This window comes from Alexandromys fortis, unplaced genomic scaffold, assembly GCF_014885135.2.
Source record: "Alexandromys fortis isolate MF-2015 unplaced genomic scaffold, M_Fortis_MF-2015_v1.1 scaffold_119, whole genome shotgun sequence".
Classification (NCBI taxonomy): domain Eukaryota; kingdom Metazoa; phylum Chordata; class Mammalia; order Rodentia; family Cricetidae; genus Alexandromys; species Alexandromys fortis.
The window spans coordinates 320859-347242 of NW_026067991.1; the positions used below are offsets into that span (position 1 = coordinate 320859).

Below are 26384 nucleotides of genomic sequence, written 5' to 3' on the forward strand. Positions count from 1 at the left end.
GGAACCAAACCCAGGTTCCCTGCAAGAGCAACATAGGTTCTTAGCCACTGAGCCATCTCTCCAGGCCCCATTTAAGAATATTAAAAATGTGTATTAAACACAACCAAACAACTTAACTCTTGTACATAAACCTGACACTGAAAAAAATGCTACCAGCTGCTGGGTGTGGTGGGGCACGCCTTTAAACCCAGCACTTGGAAGAGGCAGGTGGATCTCTGTGAGTTCGAGGTCAGCCTGGTCTACAGAGTTAGTTCCAAGACAACCAGGTTGTTATACAGAAAAACCCCATCTTGAAAAAAAAACCAAAATAACAAAACCAACCAACCAAACAAGCAAAGAAAAAGAAAAATCTACCAGTTATGATGATGTGATTCAAGTTACTAATATTCACTTGCTTATTTTTTACGTGTGCATGTGCATGCATGCCTATCTGTGGAAGAGAGAAGACGCTTATGTGTGGATGTGGCAGCAGAACGCGAGTCCTGGGATCACCGCTGTGCACTACCACACCTTGTTTGGGTTGTATACAGAAGTCTTCAGCATGTGGAGGCACACACGAAATGTGGAGGTGGAAGGATCAAGAGTTCAAGACCAGGGTGGTCACATAACACCTTGTTTCATCCCCCTAAACACACACACACACACACTACCACCACCACCACCACCAAAAACCTCTTACAACTCGTTTCTGTACAGGAAATGCACAGGCACCCAAGTCTGTGAAATGCTGCTGTTCATCACGAAGCGCCAGGGAAATAAAAGCTGAGCCAGAGACGACTTGAGATGGTGAAACAGCACCAACAGATGGCAAACATGGCACAGATATGGAGCATGAAACCCACAGCCATGTCTAGACGGTATGGCTGCACCCCACGAGCTAAAAGCACAGCTTTACAAATGATCGAAGCACTCCAGTTCTGCAGTGCTTACTCCCGAGATGTGAAAACACACACTACACAAATATACACATGCACACCTAGCCTAGTTATATTAGCCAAAGCGTGAAAACAACCCAAATGTCTACCAACTGGTGAATGGGACTTCTTTATAGCAACTCATTTGTAGTAAACAGGAATGACGTATGGACACATGCTCTACCACAGGAGGACCAAGAAACAGCTAAGCGAAGGAACAGAAGATCACAGCATGACTTCACTCACATGACATGTCCAGAGCAGACAACACCACATACAGAGAAAGAGCGGATTAGTGGCTGACATAGGAGACAGAAAGAGAGTGGATGTCAATGGCATGGGGTTTCTTTCTGGAGTGATAACATTCTAAACTGGTGGTAACGGCTGCGCAAATGTGAGCATAATATAAACTGTGTGTGGAGCCAGATGTGACAATGCACATCTGTAATCTCAGCACTAGAGAAGCTAAGGTCAGCTAGACTCACAAAGCAAGACCCAAAAGCAAAAAAGTGGGGGCAGAGAGAGATCTCAGTGGGGTACCTGTTGCAGAGGACCCAGGTTCAATATCAGCACCTACATGATGGCTCACAACCATCAGTAACTCTACTGCAGGGGATCTGATGCCCTCATCTGATTTCCAGACACACACGATGCAGGGAAAACATACATACACATATAAAGAAAAGTGTGTTATGTGAACTTACAGTGCCCATGAAGGCTAGAAGAGGGTATTAGATCCCCAGACCTGGAGTTACAGGTGACTGTGAGCCTCATGCTGTGGGTGCTGGGAATCAAACTCAGGTTCTCTGGAGAGCGAGTGCTTTTAATTACTGACCTGCCTTTCCAGTCCACTAGATGCTTAAAATAGTAAATATTTTGAATTTTTAAATGCATTGGATAAGAGTTAAATACAGCCTCTTTTTCTTACCTGATGGAAAAAGGTTTTGTCGACTACATTTTCAATCTGTTTGGCTTTCTGGTTTCTGCCCGGCTGCTGCCGTACTTCTTCGTCCTTTGTTTTGTTCTCCAGGAGCTGCTGGTACTGATGCTGGAAGGTCACGGGGTCTCTCCCAGGAGGAGGGTGGCAGTACAGCAGCTTCCCCTGCAGCGGAACAGCATACTGTAACCGCCTTACACTGCCTTACCCTGCTTTACCCTGAGAGGGTAAAGGTCCTCACCGCAAGTGTCAACCAGGCAGAGGGAGGAGCAGCTTTCTGTTGCTGGAACTGCAGGGCCCTGACTCTGACACCCAGCTCCTCCCAGGGCCCTGGAGCATACAGCGACTCTTCCTTCTCTGTGACCTTGTTCACCTGCTTGTCATTTCTACTAAGTAGTCTTCAATGTTCTTCTATGTGAGGACACACTAGTCCTGGGAACATCAGGTGAGAGTCTGAAATCAAGGTCACTTTGGAGGGCTAGGGCTGAGTGCTGGAGCACCTGTCCAGCATGTGTGAGGCCCACAGGTCAAGCGCTAGAACCACTAGAAACAGCCCACCTGGGCATCAGTCCATCTCAATGGTAAATATCTCCTTACCAGGCTGTCATGAGCTAAGAACTCAGTGTAGGGAAAAGAAAGCTCACTGACTCAGGGCAGTGGAACAGGTTCACTTACTCTGACGTAGTCCTTTAGGATGTAACGTGCAGATCGAGGCTGGTCTGGCTGTCCATGTGCTGTCATGAATCCTCGCATGCCTGAGAGAAAAACCAACTGTGTGAGAGCTCAGTGAGGAGTTGACACAACAGGTGCAACTGAGCTGATGTGTACTGCCCCTTCCCACAGCCCTATGTGAAACCAATTTCCTCTCACTTCATCATCATCATCATCATCAACATTTGCTAAGGCAGAGCAGACTCTGCAGCTTATAATATCTAACCGCTTAGCACTGTGACAGGCACGTTCAGTTTCTCATCATTAGTTATTCCTTCTAACCCTGACTTCAGGCATTTACTCATGGAGGCTACCTGCAGGAGAATATTATCTGCAGAACAAAAGACAACATAGCAAACTCCCTAATTTAATAGCTACATCCGATTGTCAGCTTCCCAAACATAACAAGAGGATCGCTCTAATTCTCTCTCACTTAGTGAGTAGCAAGGAGAGAGCACAGCTGTTTTTGTAGAAAGGCTGGGTTCAAAACTCAGCCCATGTGCAAACTAGCTATGCTGGCCTTTTAAATTTAGAAGAAAAGATCTAGTTACATATAGAACAACAAAAAGCTTTATAAATTAAGACAGAAACAATGCATAGAAACAAACAAACCAAACCCCATGATTTCTAGAAGCAATATAAAAGGTTAACAAACTTGGGGAAAAAAATGTTCCAACTTTACCCCAACATCCACCCCATCTATGAACTGCTGGAGCATGTAAAGGGCCGGACCTCCAGACCAAAGCTGCAGGATCTCCACAACACAAGGCTACAACAGGATATCTAAGAGGAGTCCCAGTAAGGGCCCAGTATCGAGGGTGTAGCAGAAGCAGAGGTCTCAAACCAGACCAATGACTCTGCAATAAACACTTGTGAGTGAAGATGTGTGGACTATACGGGTATACTGTGTGACTCACTGTATTTTCTACACTAAGATTTTTGTTTTTGCTTTTTGGATAGAATCAGAATGCATGATGTGAAATCTATAAAGAATCAATAAAAAGAGAAAATATTTCAACTTCACCAGCATTTAAAGAAATACAAAGTAGGGCTGGAGAGATGGCTTGGCAGTTAAGAGCACAGGCCTGCTCTTCAGAGGACCTGGTCCCATTCCCAGCACCCACACGGTGCCTCACACCTGCCTATTAACTCTAGTTCCAGGGCATTCACTGCCTCCTCAGGTACCAGATACACACATGATTCACAGACATGCATGTAGGCAAAACAGAAAATCTTAGAAAAAATCTTAAAAAGGAAAGAGAAATAAAGTAGCTGAGTGTTGTGGCACACACCAAAAATTCCAGTACTCAGTGGGCAAAGGCAGGCGATCTGTGAGTTCTAGGCTGGCCAGGGTTACAGCGAGGCTGCCTCAAACAAAGACAAAAATCAAAGAAATACAAAGTAGGCACTGGAGAAAGGGTTCGGTAGCAAAGAGTGTGTGCAGCTCCTACAGAGGACTCAAGGGATCCAAGTTCAATTCCCAGCACCCATTCTGAGCAATTCACAATCACACTAGCTTCAGCTCCAAGGAGGCTCCAATGCCTCTGACCATCAGGGGCACCAGTACTCATGTACATATAACCTCATGCATATACATAAGTTAAAACTTAAAAAAAAAAAAAAAAAACAAAATAAAATTGGAGTAACTTGGAAGTGCCTTTAAAATTCATGGCCAGAGGCTTTATTCTACAGAGTTTTGGACAGCGGTAGAGCAACTGTACATGTGTGGTCGTTTGTTCCGGCAAACAGGAAATACCGACGATATGTAAGTATCAGATGAAATTCAGTATTTATGTCATTAGAATGAAACGGGGGTGGTGGTGTGGTTCATGCTAGCCGCCCTGGGTTTGATGCCTAGTGACCCTTTCCAGACTTCTATGAACATTTGCCCATGATTTAAAACGACAGACAACTCACATCCATAAGCTGTCAGCAGCTCTTCTGAGGTTGGAGGTCGGCAGGGATCTTCATCTTCTCTAGGTTTTATAATGTTAATACCATAGGTAGCTTCCAAAACACGCCGTGGGATATTCTGGCAAACTTAAACTTGTCAAGGAATCCACTCTTGAACTGATTGTGCTCCCACAGCATCCAAACACACTATTTTGCAGCTTCTGACACATGTTCTCCCTCTAAGCAGAGTATAGTTAGTGATTCATTTAAACAGCTTTACACATCAATGATCACTTTAAATGCATTCTTTAAAATAACAAGGCTGGATAGTGGGGGAGGCGCACACTTTTAATCCCAATACTTGAGAGGCAGAACAGGCAGATTTCTGTGAGATTTCTGGCCTACAAAGTGAGTTCCAGAGCAGTCAGGACTACACAGAGAAACCCTGTCTGTAAAAACAATTAAAAACAAACAAACCATCTCTACAAAGATGGTTAAGTAGTCAAAAACACTTGCTACTCTTGCAGGGGACCAGGGCTCGCTTCTTGGCACCTACAAAGCAGCTCACGATTGTCTGTACCTTTAGTTCCAGGGGATCCAATGTTCTTTTCTGATCTTCAAGGGTACGACGCATGCAAGAGGTACACAAACATATAGGCACACAAACACACACATAAAAATAAATAAATCTAAAAAAATTTATCTAAGAAACAGACCATAACAATATTACTTTAAGGAACAATATTATAAACAAACTCTTAACTTTGAGAGACTATCCTAATGGAGATACAAAGGACCATGTCTTTGCTTCCAATGCCTACAACTATGCTGTTAGAAGGTAATGCCCTAAAAATTCTCAAAGCCTTACACATTCAAAACCAGAGTGGTCCTGAAACAGAAAGGATATTAGTGATACGGGTGGAACGTGATCTCTCATCTGGTCAATTGGGAGAATCCCATTGCAAATCATCTCTGCTTTGGTAGACACAAAGGACGGCATCACCAGGCCCGGGCAGTCACACAGGCAGAGGCCAGGCTCCACATACAGAGTCTGAAAGACACACAAGCAGCTTATGATGGACACATGGCGAGTGGAAGGGAAGAGAAACAGCACTGTGGTGAAGAACTTCGAAATACCTGGAAATGCTTGGTGTGGCCAGGCGTGGCAGACACAGACACTTTCTTGTTGCCCATGATAGTGTTGATGGTTGAGCTCTTCCCAACATTAGGATAGCCCACCTGGAAGAGAACCAGAAGTTACCTGAGGGGTAGAAATGCTAATGTTCACCTTTCATTCTCTTGGCTTTACAAACTCAGACTCAGCTCTGACACACAGCACAGATGTATGGATTTTGTTTCTGCAGACTTTGCTGCTGCCCACAATATCCTCATGCCCTCTGCCTGCCCCTAACGTTCCATTTGTAGGCACTTCACTGTTCCCACTGCATCTGTAACAAGGGGTGAGCTGAGCGTCAGGAAACAATAATTACAAGCTGCGAACATCTGAAAACTCCCAGGCTTTTTAGTCCGGGCCCGCAGAAGGTGGCAGGCTATGCAGAGCTGTTGTAGACTAGGGAGCTAAGCTTCGTCCGCATGATGTCCTGAATTAAGAATTCAGAAAGCTTGAAATCGAAGACACATGTAGAGAAACCCAGTTTTCTGATACACATGGGAACGAATTTTTGGCACAGAGAATATAGCCTTAAAACTCAGAGAAATTAAGAAATTTTCTGTGTTCAGGTTAGTTCTACTGTGAAATTGGGAATGACACCATGCCTGCCTAACTCCAAAGGCAGGTCTGTAGCAAGAACAAGACACAAAAACACCATTTACTTCATCTTTCTTTTTAATTAAGATTTTATTTTTATTTATGTGTAAGAGTGTTTTACCTTCATTTATATGTGTGTACCACATGCAGACAATACCCAGAGGCCAGAAGAGGGTTGAGATTCCTTGGAACTGGGATTAGAGACAGCTGTGACCTGTCATGTGGGTGCTGGGAACCAAATCCAGGTCCTGTGTAAAAGGAGCCAGTGCTCTTGGTTGCTGAGTCATCTCTGTAGACCCTACATTGTAAGGAGGCCTCCTGTTTTATTTTAGGTGACAGGACTCAGAAAAGAGTACAAATACAATGAGGGTTCGTTACACCTAATTTTAGCTGAAGAGCTGAGAGACTACATACCTGCTGCGACCTTCCACGGTTTTGTTTCCCGGGAAAGATCTTTAGTATAAATGTCTTCTCTAACAGCTTATGTGTCCTTAGCCAAGGATGGGTCATCTAGAGCTGTGCTGTGTACCCTAGAGCCATGCAGTATCCTTGAGGTGTGGGCAGTTCCAGTCACCTTCAGAATTAGGTAAAATAGTTGGGATCTGATCTACATTTTACCATTTCTGTTATGTTTATGCAATAAAAATATCTGTCATGGTTTGCCTTCCCAGGACTGGATTCTTCCTAATGGTATATGGACAGTATAATCTGGCAAGGATCACAGGATGTCAACAGAGCACAGCACTGAAGTCTGGCAACAACATCAAAAACTTATTCTCGTCTCTCAGTGACAAAGAACTGAGCTGGAAGAAGATCACAGAATACATTTAACATAAACATGTATGTAAACACTATAAGCCCAGAAATGTTTCGAGTTGGATCCTGGTCTTATTCCATGATGCCAGGGGCAACAAGTAGGCAGCGCGCTCCCTATGACGCCAGAAGCCTGACTCTCTGGGTACGTGTAGCTATGAAGGGCAGGGAAAGAAGACGCTCATGGGTGCTAGCTTCGTGATCTACTCCATCTTACCAGCCCAACAGTTAGCTGTCCATCCTTCACCTTCTTCCCCGTGTGCAGCTTCTTAAAGAGCTCCAGTAGTTCCTGCTTTGACACCAGCTGGCTACAATTGTTCATTTGCTGGTTTTCTGGTTTTTCCCTGTTCTGAGTCTCAGAACCGACAGGACAGTGTTCTTTCCAGTCCTGAGCACAGCCCTCCTCGTCTTCCTCCTCCTCAGGGCTGCTGTCTTCTGAGCACGTCTGCCAGTCCTCCTCCTCCTCCTGACAGTCCTCATACTCACTGTCATCCTCGTCACTTGCGGACTCCTCACCAAGTGAGAGCCAATTTCTGCGTGGAAGTTCATTCTCATCCGAACTGGAATTTTCAGACTCAGTTCTGCTGGCTTCTTCAGCAACACTGTTTTCTTGGTCCTGATAAAATAACAATCACAAACCTAAAGGTGAGATGATCTTTCGGGGTTCCTGATTCATGAAAGAGTCTGCGAGACATTCTGCAGGACACAGCAGATAGTGACTGAACTGCCTTTGAAATTTCCTGCTTTGTGGAAATGTCTGCTGAAACTATGGGCCTGTAGGCCGAAGATGGATGCCCCAATGGTACAGAGGAACTTTGGGTGACTGTACAGGCAGCGAGATGTCTCTGTCATTTCTAGAGTTTTGAAAGTTGCTTACTTTTTGTTTGCTTAGGTAATATTGTATTCTTCTGGAGTCTTTGATGGAGTTGAATAGATAGATAGTTATAGTTTTCCATTGTTATGATAAAAGATAAAATAGATATAAATATTGTAACTGTAATTCTTGCTTGATAACTGTTTTGTTATATGTAATTTTGCTCTGTTAAAGTTAAAGCCTTCTTTTTGTATAAACAGAAAAAGGGGAAATGATGTGGGAGTGTCATATCAATCTGTTGATTTCATTGATTAAGTAATAAACAAATTGCTTGGCCTCATAGCTTAGAACATAGGTGGGTGGAGTAAACAGAACAGAATGCTGGGAGGAAGGGGAAATGAGGTAAGATGCCTCAGACAAAGGCCATGCTCCCCTCTCCCGGGCAGATGCCATGAAGCAAGCTGCCAGGTCAGACATGCTGAATCTTTCCCGGTAAGATTGATGCTACACAGATTATTAGAGATGGGTTGATCGGGATATGAGAATTAGCCTGTAAGGGCTAGAGTTAATGGGTCAGGCAGTGTTTAATTAATACAATTTGTGTGTTATTTCGGGTAAAGCTAGCCAGTGGTGGGAGCTGGGTGGCAGAATGCAACCCGCTGCTCCTACTACATGCTGGGATTGAAGGTGTCCTCCACAACACCCAGCCTGCATAGCACCTACATAACCATCAAAGTCAAAAGATGACTGATAGAGAAAAAAGAAGGGGAATATTACTTCTAAATATCAAAGATCCCATGATCTTTGTTGTTTTAGTAAAATCTGAATTAAAGGTAAAAGTAATAGCATAATTTATCTTAATTCAAGTTGAGTTTGTCTTAAAAACAAACTCAGACCCTGATAAACCATGACAAGCTACCATATTCTTTAGCTGTACAGTGTACACTGAGAAGTTTCTCTTAAAATAAGCAAATACAAAACCACTATGAAACTTCTTTACGGTTCCACAAGTGACACTGGGCATCTCCAATTATCCAAAATCACAAAGTATCGGTATGATTTGATTAAAGATTCTAAGTATTTTCTATCCTACGAACACAGTACTAGGGGAAGGAACTACCCATACAAAAGAAACTCTTACAAACTGCCAATATAAACAAAGCCCATTCATCAAATCAAAGTAATTCCTTAAATCCACCTTGAGAAAGGCCCCCAGTCCCTGTTACCTTAGAGTGAAGGGTTTCTCCCAAAGCTGACCAGAAAATAACCTTCACACCTTCTTTTTCAAAGTATGAGGCCCAGGCAAGGCGCTGTTCAGCAGTCAGCAAGTCTGCCTTGTTTATCAGGATAACATTCTCCTTAGCGGTATCTATCTCCTTCACGTAACATTCCTGTAAAGACAAAGGCATTTTCAGTCTGTTCAAATAAGTGAGACAAACACTGGGTTAATTACACTGGAGATTCCCAATTCAAGTTTTTATGACCTCCCCTACTTTAAATTACTCTCTCTCTATTTTGGGTTTTCAAGACAGGGTTTCTCTGTGTAGTCCTAGCTGCCCTAGAAATTGCTCTGGAGGCAGGCTGGCCTTGAACTCACAGAGTTCCACCTGCCTCTTGCTCCCAAGTGCTGGGATTGAAGGTGTGCACCACTGCTACCAACACCTGGCTTAAATCACTTTCCTTAACAAATTATTTATTATCATGTGTGCATGCACACATATGACACAGCATATATGTGGAGGTCAGAGGAGAACTAGGAGTCAGTTCTATTGGTCCCACTTTACATGGTTTCAAAAGGGGTCAAACTCAGGTCACCAGGCTTATGTAGCAAGTGCCTTCACAACTGCTGAGCCACCTCAAAGGAGGTCCTTAAATCACTTTCTAGTTTAAATATTAGAAATTTTGATACATTCTACTAATTGATCCTTTCTGTGAGCTCTGAAAAGAACTTTAAAAGAATCATTACAATTTCTGTTACTCAAGAGTTTAGAGAAACCACTACAGTTGTTCTAATGAAAATATGCACATCACATATGTAAGGAGTTTCATGGGTTCATGCATTACATCATTGTAAGTGATCCTTACGACTTAGTACTACTCTGTGTTCTATAAGCTTAGTTCATTTGTAAGATAGCATAGGTGTAATGGTATGTGAAAACAAAGTATTTAGTGTGATGCATTAAAAAGAGACTGGAATATCTTTAAAAACAGCAATATGCCATCCTGACTGCTGTCTCCTGAAAACAAGTAACCAGCAAATGACTAGCAATAAAGTACCTTCCAGCCCAGCAGCTAGAACACAGCAGGCAAATCTCTGTGCTTTCTACAGGTGAAACAAGTGCTGGAGCAAACCTCTGACCTTGCACAGAGAGGGAAGCCAGAGAAGACAGAATGCTTGCTCAGTTACTGTTGTGAGGAAATCTTTCCTCTCTTTACCGTCCCAAGGATCTAAATCAAACTTTACTTACCAAATCCTCACATCTAAACAGGAGTGGGTTTCGAGCATCTACTATCTGGACCACAATATCACTGGGGGGGAAAAGTGAGACAATCTAGTTACTGTAAAGTAAAAGTGACCACTGACTGACACAGTGCTTAGCACAGAAACTCACAACAGGTTAAAGTACAGAGATCAGGTTTCTGTGGAATGCTCAGCTACATTTCCCATATATCCCATTTTTTTTTTTTTTTTTTTTTGCCTCAGTGTTCAGGAACCCTTGAGGAAGAGGGGACAGAAAGACTGTAAGGGACAGAAAGATTGTAGTGGCCAGAAGCTGAGAACCAGGGTGAAGCCATATCTTCTAGATACAGCAGGACCAGTACACTCATGAACTTGGCAGCATAGCTGTCTGCACAAGACCCGAGCAAGATCAAGGCGGTCACCATTTCTGCTTAGAATAGGATGGGGGCTCATGAACTCTTCCTGTAGCCAAGGGACTAATGACATCTGAAGGCTTCAGGAGGCTGTTTTCTTTATGTGTAGCCCCTGGTCCATCCACCTTGCTCCAGTGGAGGTCCCCACAACCATGAGTATATGGGAAGCACAAACTGGACTCAATGGGTTATCAAAAAAATTGTATGTATGACATTCTCAAATTAGAAAAGCATTAAAAAAGGAACCACTGCCATATATTAATATAATAATAGGAAATACTTTCCATACATTAAGTAGCTGACATACTAATTCCTTAAGGCATATTATTTCCAGTTTTTATAACGTATCTTATAATTATATAATCTGCCCAAAATCAGCTAATAAGCATGACGCCAGAATGGTTATCCAGGCAGTCTGGACCAGAAGCCACGCTCTTCAACAGTCTACTGTTCTAGTTTCACTTAGAGGACTCAATGACATTTCATTGCTAACCTTCTACTACTTCTTTTAGTAACGTTGGGTCAGATAAGAGCATCCTAACTACCTCAAAGTGAAGTTTACTAAGAATTCAGTCTGATCTGAATTCACACTCATCACTTGTTGCCAGCTCCCATTATAAGCCAGTATTGTATTTAAACCCAAGGTTCCAGAGAGGAGAGCACACACCTAGTCAATGATCACCCACAGGTTCGGCGGATGTGTTTAAACAGTAAAATACAACTAAGTGTCAGTTTAAGGTACCACAGTGAAGCATGGATTTCAAGTCCACATGAAAGATGTGACAGTAAGACAACTTTCTCCAGCTGACAGCAAGCCTCTCCAGTTCAGCCAGATGCAGAAGGGACACACAGGCCAGCATGCTGCACACTGCAGCATTTTCCTCCTTAGAACAGTTACTTCCTATCTCTCAGAGGCCCCTCCCTTCCTTCAGCCTCTGTGCCTAGGAACTTGGTCAGGGCATGTGGCTACCACTGGAAAGAGATTAATTGCAGATGCAATGCCCCTACAGAGCTCTCACCAAATTCTAATTTGGTCAGCAAACTTTGTTTTTTGAGAAAAAGAATTCACTATATAGTCTCGAACTATACCTGCTGTGCTTACCCACAACTGTGGGACTAAAGGCAAGTGCTGGCTTAGATTGGCTAATTTTTAACAAACTGTTTTAAACGTCTCTAATTAAGCTACTTCAGTATCTCCCTCAGGGTGAACCTCACTTTCAAAACCACATTAAGCTAAATGATTGCAAAAACTAAGCCTAAACCACAACAAGACAAACAAAACACTAGCTCTATCTACCAACACAGAGAGGGATAAACAGCTTCCCATCTCAGGAGGACACTCCAGGCTAGCCCGCGGGAGGCATTTGGCAGCAGTACAGGAGAAATGCCTCACTGGAAGAGAATGTTCTTCGCCCGAGCCTCAGCCACTTTCCTGCATTTCCTCCGTGTTACGTATCAAATCTTTTTTGATAACTGCTGTTGAAATTAAAGAGACAGATGGCTTAGTCAGACTGTTAGCAAACAGGAGACATATGCCATAGGAAAGACATCAATAAAATATTTCCTATTAACGATGTGGCAGCAGTCACTTCACTAATATTTCTGGATAATTCAGGTCTATTTCTATGTGATAGCAACCACACTGTGTAATTAAAACATACTGCTATATTAAGGAATGGGTTGGTAAGATGTCTCAGCTGGTAAAAGTGCTTGTTGTCGTCTGATAAACTGATAACGTTGACCCATATGGTGCAGGATAAAACCAATTCTCACAATTCTCTGATTTCCACAAGTGTACCACGGTAGTCAATGTCTGTCCCCACCATGTGTGTACTCATAAATAGTTAAATGTAATGAAAAAAATTTAAAAAGGAAATACAGTAATAGTTCAGCAAGTAACACTATACTCCAACTGAACCTCCAATTTTTAACACGTACAGGCTCTCTTGGGGAAACCCAGATGCTAACTTAGGGGCATAAAAAGTAACTACAGTACAATTTGTTAGTCATGGAGGACTGAATATACATGGTTGCTTTTGTCCCCCTTCCTCCTTACAACCTACTAGAACAAAAGTAATGACCCTCATTAAAGAACAAGAATGACAGCCACCAGAAATGTCTAATCAGTGAGAAGTAAGGCTGTTTATGTCATAGCGGCCCAAGCAAGAGCTGAGTACAGACTGTAAGGAGCCTGAACAGCAGGTTTCCAGGTTGGTTCGCTGTTCCAGCTCAGTCACCCAACAGCACTCTTTACTGCGGACAGATAAACCTGAGAGGTCTCCAACTTGGGCACAGACCAGATGGGGAAGGGAGGGGATGCATGTGAGGGGAGGGATAAACATAAAGTGCCATGAAGATGCCTGCTCCCCTCTGTCACACCATCCTGAAATTCTTTTTTTTTTTTTTTTTTTTTGAAAGATTTTTCCAGTTTGGTGCAGCATACGCTTTAAGGTATGTCCTAACAATTTTCTAAATTTCATTGCTATCTGTCATAATGGCTCCCCCTTTCCCTCTAATTACTGGTGAGTCTTCTCTTTCATTGGCAAAGAACTTGTTCATCTTTATCATTTTTTTAAAGAATCAACTCTATTTCATTGATTTTTTCCCCGTTTCCATTTCATTAATTTTGGCCCTGACTTTAATTATTTCTTTTTCATCTACTGATTTGGGGTTTGGTTTGTTCTTGTTTTCCCAACTCTGTGAAGTGTATCTTTAAGCTATTTGATTGTTTTTTCTTTTGTTGTCTTTTGAGGTAGGACTCAAAGGTGCCACAGCCACGTTGCACAAGTCTTTAATCCCAGTGCTTGGGAGACTGAGACAGGAAGAGCTCTGTGACTTCAAGTCAAGTCTGGTCCACAGCACTGAGCTCCAGGCCAGGTGGGGCTACTTAGAAAGACCCTCTCTCAAAACAAGTAAGCAAAATTTAAGATTTTTAAAGTATGTATTTTATGTGGGTTTATGTAGGCGCGTGTGTTCCACAGAACACATATGAAGGTGAGAAGGACACTTTTGGGAACTACTTCTCTCCTTTCTGCTTCTATCTTTTGAGCGCCAAGATTATAGGCAGGTAGGGCAGTGGTGGTGCACACCTTTAATCTCAGCACTTGGGAGGTAGAGGCAGCTGGATCTCTGTTGAGTCTGAAGATAACATGGCCTACAAAGTGAATTCCAGACACCCAAAGCTACATTACATGGAAAAACCCTGTCTCGAAAAAACAAAAACCAAAAAATAAAAACAATAACAAAGATTATAGGCAGTACCATGCTGTGGTGGCTTGAGTAAGAATGGCCCCCATAGGCTCATGGATCTGAATGCTTGGTTATCAGGGAGTGGCACCACTTTAGATGGGTTGGGGTGTGGTCTTGTTAAGAGTGTGTGGCCTTGTTGGAGGAAGTGTCACTGGGGGTTGGGTTTGGCTTTTCAAAAGCCCAAGCCAATCCTGGTGTCTCTCAACTATCATCTATTTCTCTAGCTGCCTGTGTGCCACCATATTCCCCACCATGATGAGAATGAACCAAACCAATGAGACTATAAGCAAGCCCCAATTAAATGCTTTCTTTTACAAGAGCTGCCATGGTTATGGTGTCTCCTCACAGCAATAGAACACTGGCTAAGACACCAAGTCCCGTTATGTAGTGTTGAGGATCAAAGCCAGGAGTCTGGACACGATAGGCAAGCACTCTTCTCGACAGAGCTACAGTCTTAGACCCCTACTCAGTTCTGTTTGTTTTTGAGACAGGGTCTCAAGTTGTAGCTGTGGTTGACCTGGAGCTCACTGTGTAGATCAGGCTGGTCTTGAACTCAGGAACTCAAGAGATCCAGCTGCCTCTACCTCTGGAGAGCTGGGATTAAAGATATTCGCCACCACGTGTTCTCCTTCCCCAATTCCTTAATGTAGGCACTTAGAACTGGCTTTTGCCATAGATTTGGGTATGCTGTGTTTTCATTTTCATTCCTTTTATTTTTCATTTTTTAACTTTAAGAAATACACAGGTTTTAATGAGCAAAGGTGTTTGCCATCAAACCTGAGCATACAATTTCAATCCTCTAGGTCCCACATGGTGGAAGGGGAGAACCAACTTCCTGAAGTTGATCTCTGACCATACATGCATGTGGCACACACACACAATGTAATAGATGTAAAAAAACACAACAAAAAACCCTGACAGGCACTAAGGAGAGATCTTAGAGTATTCCAAACAAATATAACTAATCCCTGTCCAGTCTCTCTACAGAGAGGTTCGCCACTAAGCAAACTATATCTAAACAGCTTTGTAATACTTCATTCTTAAATATGAATGGATAAAAAAGGCCAGTCATTTCAGGAAGCCTCATATGTAAACAGCAGAAGCCAGGATAAACAGCAAAATGAACTAGGAGGAAAGACAGTGTGAACTACAGGAAAGCCTGTGGACGGTGTTTTCTGTCAAGGCCAACAGTGCAGCGCTGCAGAGCTGTGCCCCCTTCTCTTTGGAAATAAACACACACACCCTCAACTGCTGCGGAAGCTCTGAAGGACGCAAGTCCATTCCGCACAGCAAAGCTCCCCATGGGAAGGGGACAGAATCTCCAAGCTCAGCAGAGCCCAAGACTTAAGAGGAGTTTATGCACACCCAGCCACCAGCAGCAAACCTCTGCCACTGGGAGGTATAGCGGCTTTAAAAAGCTGAGGCACCACTCGTCCCTTTTCATGGTTTTAAGAATATTCACAAAGCTCTGCCACCATCACTATTTAACTCTTGAAGGTTTTCAATATCATAAAAGGAAATACATTTTTTTTACAAGTTAAATTTAAGTCTTAATTAAATAAACCTGTTTCTGACTGTTCTTCCTAGGTATATTTTATAAACACAACTCAAATGTCTCTTACTAAATCCTTGAAAGTAATTCAGAAACTCTTTGAGAAAAACATATCCTTCTAACCAAACAGGAGAGGAGAAATAGAGAATAATAATTCAGGAATTCTCCTTGGTGGATGTGGAAAGGAATGTCTTCCTTCCACCCCAACTCATCAAAAAACAAACGAACAACAACAAAAAAACAATTAAAAAAGTCACTTGGGTTGGGTGTGGTGGTGCACGACTTTAATCCCAGCACTCAGGAGGCAGAGGCAGGCGGATCTCTGAAGCTGAGGCTAGCCTGGTCTATAAAATGAGTTCCAGGAGAGCCAGGATTACACTTGTCCACAAACAAAAATAAAACCACACCTCAGTTGTCCTCAGTCCTGAGAAATCACGCCTTCTCCCTTCTCTCTAGACTCATTCTGCCCTGGTCTCTCACTAGGTGCCACGTGTTGAGCTTGAGGGAGCATTTCACTCCTCCACGTGTCCCTGGAGCGTGGCCCAGCAGTCTCCCTTACAGCACACACCTCTGAAGCTGTGCTTTTTGGTGCCTGTTTCCCATATTACCAGGAGGAACTCAACGCATATTTGCTGAAGTAACCACAGGTGCTCCAGAATCCACCTCATACAAACATTTATTATTTACTCATTTGAAGACTTATTTTATGTGTGCTGCCTTGAGGGCCAGGAGAGGGTGCTGGCTCCACAGGAATTGGAGCTAAGAGACAGTTGTGAGCCAGGCGGTGGTGGCGCACGCCTTTAATCCCAGCACTCGGGAGGCAGAGGCAGGTGGATCTCTGTGAGTTCGAGGCCAGCCTGGTCTACAGAGCTAGTTCCAGGACATGAACCAAAAAGCTACGGAGAAACCCTGTCACGAAAAATCCAAAAAAAAAAAAAAAGAGACAGTTGTGAGCTGCCATGTGGTGCTGGGAACTGAACCCAGGTCTTCTGTAAGTCCAATAAGTGCTCCTAAGTGTTGAGCCATCTTTCCAGCACTATCACTATTCTCACACACCTGTCAAATGTACTCATCTAATAACTGTACACATCCTCCTCCCCGGCACTGAAGAATGATCTTAGGCTCTTACACACCTAGGTAAGTATTCTAAAACTCAATTACTTCCTCAGACCTAAAAAAGCCACTACAATTGAAATGGAATATAATATTTTCAGTTTTTTGTTTTTTTTTTGTTATTGTTGTTTGGTTTTTCAAGACAGGGTTTTTCTGTAGCTTTGGAGCCTGTTCTGGAACTAGCTCTTGTAGACCAGGCCTGGCTCTGCCTCTTGAGTGTTGAGATTAAAGGCGTGCACCATCATTGCCCAGCTTTCAGGTTTCTTTTAAAAAAGACATGTGTGTTAAATTGTGTGTATGTCTATGTGAGTGTATGCAGGTGCCCGTCGAGGACAGACTCCTGGAACTAGAGTTACAAGTAGCTGTGAGTGATTTAATGTGAGTGTTAGGAACCAAACCTTAAGCAGCAAGAGCTTCTAACTGCTCAGTTATTGTTCCAGTCCTATATTTTCAGTTTTTAATTTTTTTAAATTTATATTTTTATTTTCTATATGCACTGGTGTTTTGCCATGGGTATCGGGTCCCTTGGAACTGGAGCTACAATATAGGTGCTGGGAATTGAACCTAGATCCTCTGGAAGAGCAGTCAGCACTCTTAACCACTGAGCCATCTCTCCAGGCTCCAGTTTTTAATGTTTTAAAATGAATTTCTCTGAAAATTCCATCCATGCATATAATACATTCTGATCATGTTCTCTCTCCTTCTCTTAGCTCCACCCCAGCCTATAAACACTTCTCTTTCCCAGATTTAGGCTTTTGGTTTAGTTTTGTGATTGCTTATAGTTTAGCCAGGGCCACTGTCTGGTTTTCATAGTTCTCAACGGCCCATTGTGTAACTTAATCTCGCTCCTGCTGGATCCGGAGCCGGGAGCACATGTCAACACTGCGCTCAATCACATCACTGCAATGTCTTCATTAAACACGGAAAACATTACTCACCTTCTCTCAATGACCCTCCAGAGCTGGCGCCAGAAGTCCAAATTTCGTTCGAAGGGAGTCAATATCAACTTTTGCTCCTCTTCTAGCCTGGCTTTGGAATGAGAAGGTCACATCTCTATCTGATCATAATAGTTTTAATGAATTATAAACACTCAAATTCATTACATTAAAAAGACACATATATAAATACTGCAAATTATTATGTTGTTTATGATACTGGGGGTTATACCTAAGGCTTGCACATGCCAACCAAGTGCTCTACCACTCAGCCACATCCCAGCCCTCCTTTTACTTTTTTTGTATCCTAGGAAGGCCTTGGAATTGCAGGCCTACACCAGGCTCTGTCCAATTATTTTAATGTATTTATTATTGAGTCAATACAAGAATACCACCAAATTCAAATTATATCCTTATACCGCAGAAGGTTCTCTCCCACAACTCTCACAGAAGAATGCTCAGAGGACCCCTAAGAGGGGCCAGACAGACGGCTCAGGAGTTAAGAGCACCAGCTGCTCCTGCAGAACATGCGCATGGCAGCTCACAGCTGCCCGTTCCAGGGGATCGGATGCCCTCTTCAGACCTCTGCTGGCAACGTATGCACATGGTGCATACACACACTCAGGCAAACACAAACACATAAAATAGTAAGAAAAGACTAGGAATGGAGCAGAATAACCACTAAGTACCTTTGTGCACAGCTGCCCCTACACCCAGCAATGCTGTCTATTTACACACCAAAATCCACTTGTAATGGACACTACCACCCTCCCCCCACCCAAAAGTGCATTTTATTTATTTATTTTGTGTGCATGTTTAGAGGTCAACAGACATGCGGGAGCTGGTTCTTTCCTTCCACCATGTGGGTCCTGAGAACTGAACGCAGACCATCAAGCTTGGCAGGAGCTTCTACCTGCTGAGCTATCTTACTAGCCCCAGTATTTCCCTTTTAAAAGAATCAAAATTTCAGGAGGCAAATGGCAATACAAGCTAAAATGCCCAAACCCAGGGCTTCCAGACAAATCTTCAGAGTCCAATACTCACCGGACAAGCTGGCGTCTCCACTTTAGGAAGTTATCTTTCTCTGCCTGTTTCAGTTCTTCTGGGCTAGTTTTTCTGTCCCAATTTGGTCTGGAACAATCACAGAAAGGATTTTATATATAATACCAAAATAAAAAGAGAATTTGGATATAAATGGCAGTTAAGAAGGAAGCAGGAAAATTATGAACTAAGAATATATTCAGTGGTTATGCCTTTTTATTTAAAAAAATAAGTTATTATTTTATGTATATGACTGTTTTTGCTTGCATGTATGTCTGTGCGCCGTGTGTGTGCCTGGTGCAGTGCTTGAGGAGGCTAGAAGAGGGTATCACATGTCCCAGAACTGGAATTACAGAAAGCTGTGGGCTGCCATGTGGGTGCTGGGAATTGAGTCTGGTCCTTTAGAAGAACACCCAGCTCTTAACCACTGAGCCATCTCTGTAGTCCCATTCTATGTCAGCTGTTTTCAGGGGAGGGGGCGGGGGGGGGAGCGGGGGGGGGGCGGTGTTGAGACAGGGTTTCTCTCTGTAGCTCTCGCTGTCCTGGAACTCACTCTGTAGGTCAGGCTGGCCTCGAACTAGGAGAGCTGCCGGTCTCTGCCTCCCAAGTGCGAGGATGAACGGCGTGCGCCACCACCACCTAGCCCGTCCTATGTCTTCTAATGATCAAAATTCTTGTTCAACTTACCTCCTCGGTATACACAAGAACTGTCTGTTTTCTTCATGGAGTTTCTTAATTCTCTGGCTCTCCTCAAAAGACAGCAGTCCAGTTCTAGCCTCAGGGAGCACAAACTTGATATTAAGCTTCTCTGTTTACAGAAAAGAAAAGCGCTATTAGTCAAGATGCAGTTCAGAGGCTGAGGATGTACCTCAGTTGCTGCAGTGCCTGCCTAGTGGATGACGGGGAGGAGTGGGACACACCTGCGATCCCAGCACTTGTGAGTCGGGGCAGGAGGACCAGTTCAGGAATTCAAACTGAGTTTGAGGCTAGTCTGGGATACATGAGATTCTGACTCAAAATCCAAAAAAGGTAATTTAAAATACTGAATGCTGATCATTTTGATACTTGAATACTAACCACTCCCTAAAACAGAACTTAAGCTTTCTTAGGTTAATCTCTAAATTAATACACAGATAACTTTACAAGAAAAAGAGATCTTACTACCTCACTAAAACTCCCCAAAAGCTGACTTCTTTGGGTGATATGTTATAAGAGTCTATGTGGTGAACAGACTTCATGGAAATAGCAACAGTAACAATGGGAAAGGGTTATAAAGATTCAGTGTAACAGTTTCCTCCTTTTACCTATGCATAATAGTTTTAAGCTAACAGGAGTAGAGGCAAAGCTTTAGCAAAAGATATTTCATTAGAACAAGCAAACTACTACGGCTGTAATTTATACAAGATACGTATTAATGGTCACCATTAATGACTATATCACATTAAAAAAACTCAAAAAACAACAAAGCAGGCGATCCTGTGTGAACTAGTAATAGAGAGATGTATGCTCTAGGGCTCTAACATGTAGGCTGCTCAGTGCTCAGCCAACACCTGGACTGCATGAGAAGAGAACCTGAGAAGGCAGCCACGCTTCCTCCTCAAGTGGCAAGCGAAGTCTCTATTTCAAAGCTAACATCTTCAACAACAATGCTCTTCACTTGAGCAAGGACTGCAGCCTGCTACCCCTCTCAAACCATCACAACACATAAGATCCTGCAGTCCTGTAGCCTACACTACCGCTAACCCACTAGACTCTCAGTATCAGCCACTCCTCATACCTGCTGCTTCTATGGTGTTAGCGTCTCTGTCTAATGGTGACTGCCCACTGCACCCCATTAGCCCCTGATTCCTGCCTTTCTCCCAGCCTACTGTGCATCATTGAAAGGTAATTTTTTCAGTGATTAACTGGAAGTACTGTACATCCATCCTTAACTACTGCTGGATTCCTTACTCCACTGTACCCTAAACTCTACCCACCTGTTTTTGTTTCTATGTGTACTCTACAGGAAATGGGACCATAAAATGGTGACCTGGCATGGCAATGGTAGGCTGAGACCCCAGCCTTCTTATGGAAGGAGGAATTCGTTCTAGCTCTTGGCTAACCTGCCCCAGTCCCTAAGTGGCAACTGTTCTGCCCTTCCCTTTCCTGAGGACAGCCTGTTATCAGCCTCACGAAGAGACAATGGAAGCTGAGAGATGCGTACCATGGCGCCACAGGTCCCTAGATGTCCCACCTTCAATCCCTTTGTCCCACCCCAGAGGAAACTGTGCTCCTTCCCTGGCAGGAACTGACCTCTCCAGATGTTTCCAACCTCATTTTAGTCTCACCTTCCTCCAGTTTAAAAACCCATCCCACCCCTTTAGTCACCTGTTTTACTTTTAACCACACAATTGCAAAGGAAGCTCTTCCTTTAAACCTTCCCTCCGACCCACCTCCAACCTTCTCTCTGCCACTCCAAGTCCTGGAATTCAATCCCTTGAATTAAACATGTAGTCTTCTGAGTCACTTTTTCTAAAATTCACATACACCTTACACTTTTATTTATGGGGGTGGGGAGTATGGTACGTGTAGAGGTCAGAAGACAGCTTGATGGAGGAGGGTTTCTCCTTCTACATGTGGGTCCTGGGGACCTAACACACAGTGTGAGAGTGACAGGAGTGCTTCATCCACTTTATCCACATCTGCAGCCTGCTCAGGTATTGCGAATGGGCCCACACTAAACACACTGCCCTACAACTTCGTCTTTTCATCTGACAATAGGCCTTGGAGATCCTTCATGTTAACGCCTGGAGTTAATCTGTTCAACTGCTGCTCAACAGTTCAGCCTGTCCACACCAGAGCAGTGGTCTCCCTGCTGATAGAGCATTTCAGCTCCCACACTTTCCCAGTCAGTTGCAACACTTTCTATGCCTTTGTTACAAATGGAAATTCTTTGGTCTAGACCTCACTTGCTGAATCAGAGGCTCCAGAGGAAGAGCAAAGAGTGTGTTTATGAACAAGGTCTTTGAGTAATTGCTGCCTAGTAACAGAAGAACGCCGCAGAGCATTTGGGGGAGAAGCAGCATGCTAGTTCACAGAGAAGAACCACTCAGAGCACTCGTGGAGAAGCGGCATGCTGGTTCACGACATACACTTCCAGCTCCTAACTCATTCTGCAAACCCAACAATCTTCTTTTCAGAGGGACAGGGTCTCACTGTGTAGCACTAGCTGTCCTGGACTCACTATGAAGACAATCTGGTCTAACTCAGATATCCACTTTCCTTACTGGGATTAAAAGTATGTGCTGTTTTTCAACCCATATAACATAATCCATGATTCTTTCATTCTCATTCTTTCTCGCCCACCCACCTAAAACCACAATAAAATGGTCTGGCAAAAGGTACTAAGAGCCTTTTAAAAATTCAGCCTTAAGGAGGTAATCCACATTCAAACAAAATCTCAAAGAGAAATGTTTGTCCATTAGCACGTACTTCCCATTCTCTATTCTGTCTTTGTAAATATGCCTATTCTGGACTTTTCATATCAGTAGGATCCTATGTTTTTAGTCTTTCCTGGTGCTGATCACTGAACTCAGGACTTTGCACATGCTTGGCAAGTTCTCTACCACTGAATCATATCCCCAGTTCAGAATGTTTTAAAAGGTCCTGAGTGGTACAGCCCACATCAGAACTTCCCCCTTTCCACTGGTCAAATAATACTCCACTGTATATATGTGTCACACCTTGTTTATCCAATCATTAGCTAATGGAGATCAGGGTGCTTTCATTTTGCTTTTTAATGGCAAATGACACAACTAAGAATATCCATGTCTAAGTATTCATGCAGACATGATTTTGGTTATCTTGGGTATATACCCAATAGGGAAACTGCTGGATCACACGGCAATTTCATTTCACCTTTTGAGAAACTGCCAACACAGCTTTAAGGAGCTGCACTATCTGCAAACGATGGAGAGTTCCGCTTTCTACACAGCCTCACCAACATCTATTAACAGTCTTTGTGATGTCATTGACGGCCGAGGGTGAGGGAACTGTGACAGGGAAAGCCCAGTAGTTTACTCTCAGCTCCTTGATCTTTGCCAGCTTTGTCCAGCAGGCCTGGCTCATTCTTGCACCCAACATTCCCGTCCGCATTCCTTCCTCCAGTTGACTGGCTTCTTTATTTGACTAAGACATGTCTCCGAATTCATCTTTCGTCCTTAAAACCACCAGTCAACTTTTAGAACACTGAAGTCTTGTACAACAATTATGGAAAACAGAAAAAAGGTTCCTCAAAAAATTAAATATAGGGCCAAGGTGGTGGCACATGCTTATAATCCCAGCACTTAAGATGGTGAGACAGGAGGATCACAAGCTTGGGATAAGACTGGGTTACACAGCAAGCTCAAGGTTGGCTTGTACTATAGTGAGAATCGTATCTTTATTTAAAAAAAAAAAAGTAAAAGAAATAAGTTAGGGCTGAGATGGCCACGCACAGATCTGGTGCAGATAGACATGCAGTAAAACATCCAGACACCTCTCTCCTACACACACACACACACACACACACACACACACACACACACGCACACTCCACACAGGAGGCGATGTAGAAGTTCTATAAAATGCTATGACATTTTATATAAGGGAATTAAGAACCTGTGTAATGGGGTTGGGATGGGGTAAGTATGCTGTAACTGTTTCTACAGGTTTTGAGGGACAATTGATTGTACTGAGGAACAAACTGTACACATGTACAGAAGAGGACTTCTCAGCCCTAACAGACAGAGGATCTCACCATGTGTAATATTGTGGATGAGCATTACACCAATGGAAACAAGCTAGGCAAAGAGCAACGGTGACCTCACAAGATGTACAACTGAAAAGGTGGAGATGTAGAAGCAGGAGTGGATGGTGTTATGGGAAAGTAAAGGAGGAAGATCATCAGAGTGCGAATGAATTAGGCAGGAGCAGCTCCAGACAGCTCATGGCCAGCATGGCGACCTCACCTAGGAACAGTGTATTGTCCACTTGAAACCTACAGTAGACTACCTTACCACACACAAAAGAACCACGTGCAGTGACGGGTCTGTCGGTCAGCCTGAAAGCCACCACCTACACACTGTGTGTGAAGATTAGGTCACATTGTGCACCATAACTGTATGAAGTTAGGAGGTAGGGAACATGACTACTGCCCCCCCAAATACAAAAATCCCCAAATCAAAACAAACTCTGCCCACCCCTCCCCTTTAAAGACAGGGTCTCACAACACAGCCCCGGATAATCTGGAACTCAGTATGTAGACCAGGCTAGCCTCAAACTCAGTGACATTTTTCTGCATTCTGGGGTGAAAGGCACGTGGTGAAACTTCTATCCTCCCTGGAATCTGGCCCTTGCCCACCCCCTGGTGTCTGTGCTCATTACCGCTTATCCCTGACCAGCAACACCAAACCCCTAACAATTTCTGAACAAAGCAGACTGACTGCTCTTTCACAACTTGTCTGGATGCTCTCACTACCTGCTTTGATTTTTGTTTGAAGATAAGGTTTTGCTATGTAGCCCAAGCTGGGAGTTTACTATTTATAGCCCATGCTGGCCTCAACCTTAGGGAAATCCTGCATTAGCTCGCCCAAGTGCTGGGATTACAAGTGTGTACTACTGTGAATGGCTATCTCCTGTCCTATTACCTACTTATCAATCTTCTGTCAGATAGAAGCTATCATGAGCTCCATCTTTTACGGCCCATTGTTTTCTATAGACTTCTTTCAAAACATATAAAAGAACATTTTAAAGAAATAAATTTATCGTTTAACACTATTCTGAGTAGCCAGGTCAATGTTTGAGAGTAGCTGGTGCTAAATAAAGGCATTTTGAACAAATGAATGACTTGCTAAGCAGCCTGCCATTCATAACAGTAAGAGAAATAACTTACAATACTATTTATCAGTTACTCTTCTAAGTGCTTAGAACACGAACACACACACACACACACACACACACACACACACACACACCAGGGAGTATGTACAAGGTGCCTGACAGCAGCAAGGATATGTTTTGCACTTGATATGATGATGTACAATCTGAAGGGCTTCTGTTCTGTTTTTGAGACAGTCTTATGACATAACCTTGGTTGGCCTGGAATTCATAGAGATCTACCTGCCTCTGCCTCCAGAGTTCTGGGGTTAAAGGCGTGCGCCACCACACCTGACATCTGAAGTGTTCTTTAGAGCTGAATTTAAAAACCAGTGCGAACTCTGCCTTTCACACACGGAACTTTCCCACCCTGCTTTTGGATTAAGAAAAGCCTGTTCTTATGACGGAGCAGACGGAAGTGACCAGGAAAGCCTGTTCATATGAAGGGAGAAGACGGCAGTGACCAGGAAAGCCTGTTCATATGAAGTGGGAAGACGGCAGTGGCCAGTGTCGCAGGCACCAGGTGATCAACCACTTACCAGCCACAAACTCAGTCCCTGCGAGCTCTGCAGTGGCGAGGAAGTCGTCGAGGGAGCTCTGTTCCGTCACCGACTGGAGATTGAGCCGGCCCCAGTCATAGCCATCGTTGAGTTCACTCGTGTGCAGCTACAAATGAAACACGGCACAGACTGAAGCGGCTCTCCTCTCTCTTGGCATCGAACAGCTCTAAACTTCTCGGTACTGGTCTGTGTCCTGGGGTGCTTTGCCTCTTCTAGAATGTTCACTACAAATAATGAACACTAGGTAGGCTGGGCCACTCCTCAGTAGAACACTTGCCCATTGCTATCCAGCAATGCAAAACCCCAGATCAAATATTTAAAAGAACACTTCCTTACCTCAGCAAGGGCACTTCCCTGACATCATTCAATTTCATCTCTGACTCTTTGGAAGTGAATTTTACTATTTAGAAAGCTGAAGTTTAAGTAGGTAAAATATTTGCCTACAATAGAGAGGTTGAACTAAAATCCTGACTATCTTGACTCTGCCAGCCAGTCACAAAAAAGTTTCCAAAGGGACTTATGAGAAGGGATATTTTAAACCGAGCATTGTGGTGCATGCTGTTGTCACACGAGTGGGAGATACAGAGGCCACAGGCCTAAGTGCCATCCTGAATTGTGTAGAGATCTACTCCCCACTTCCCCTTAGTCTCCTGACCCCAAAACCCCCAAGGGCTGGAAGACTGGATTGGCTGGGATGACCATTAAAAAGATCTAGGTGCACAGGATGAAGTTTATTTTCTCATACAACCCAGATACAATACCATCCTGGTAAATGCTTAAACACAGGTGCAAACAGTTTAAAAAAAAAAAAAGAAATTAAAATCAAAAGCTTAGAATTAATAAAAATCAGGATACAAATTAGAATCTTTTTTTTTTAACATTTAGATTCAACCACCCCACAACTCCTCAAAGGGTAGTACAATAAAAAAGTCACCACGAGGTCAGTTAAATGACCACTAATCAATGTCCACACTTGAATAATGAGAAGCCTGTGTGGGGCTAAGACTGAATGTTTGGGGGCTGGAGAGATGGCTCAGTGGTTAAGAGCACTGGCTGCTCTTCCAGAGGACCTGAGTTCAATCCCCAGCAACCACATGGTGGCTCACAACCATCTGTACTAAGATCTGGTGCCCTATTTCTGGCGTGCAGGGATACATAGAGGCAGAACGTTGTGTACATAATAAATAAATAAAATCTTTAAAAAAAAAAAGAAAAAAAAAGACTGAGCCTTAAAATGAAGTGAAAGCCGGGCAGTGGTGGCGCACGCCTTTAATCCCAGCACTCGGGAGGCAGAGGTAGGTGGATCTCTATGAGT

At 43.4% G+C, this 26384-nt stretch overlaps 1 protein-coding gene across 1 annotated transcript in view; it reads right to left on the reverse strand.

The window, feature by feature from the left end:
* Lsg1 (large 60S subunit nuclear export GTPase 1) overlaps positions 1-26384 on the reverse strand; it is a 28673-nt gene that overhangs the window by 1064 nt on the left and 1225 nt on the right. The window contains exons 2-13 of the mRNA XM_050159880.1: positions 25049-25175; positions 19302-19422; positions 18618-18704; positions 17577-17663; positions 10319-10379; positions 9077-9241; positions 7254-7652; positions 5593-5694; positions 5363-5506; positions 4480-4603; positions 2527-2606; positions 1843-2016 (exon numbers count right to left, since the gene is read on the reverse strand). Of these exons, the coding sequence (XP_050015837.1) occupies positions 1843-2016; positions 2527-2606; positions 4480-4603; positions 5363-5506; positions 5593-5694; positions 7254-7652; positions 9077-9241; positions 10319-10379; positions 17577-17663; positions 18618-18704; positions 19302-19422; positions 25049-25175 (1671 nt within the window). The remainder of the gene's footprint in view (positions 1-1842; positions 2017-2526; positions 2607-4479; positions 4604-5362; positions 5507-5592; positions 5695-7253; positions 7653-9076; positions 9242-10318; positions 10380-17576; positions 17664-18617; positions 18705-19301; positions 19423-25048; positions 25176-26384) is intronic.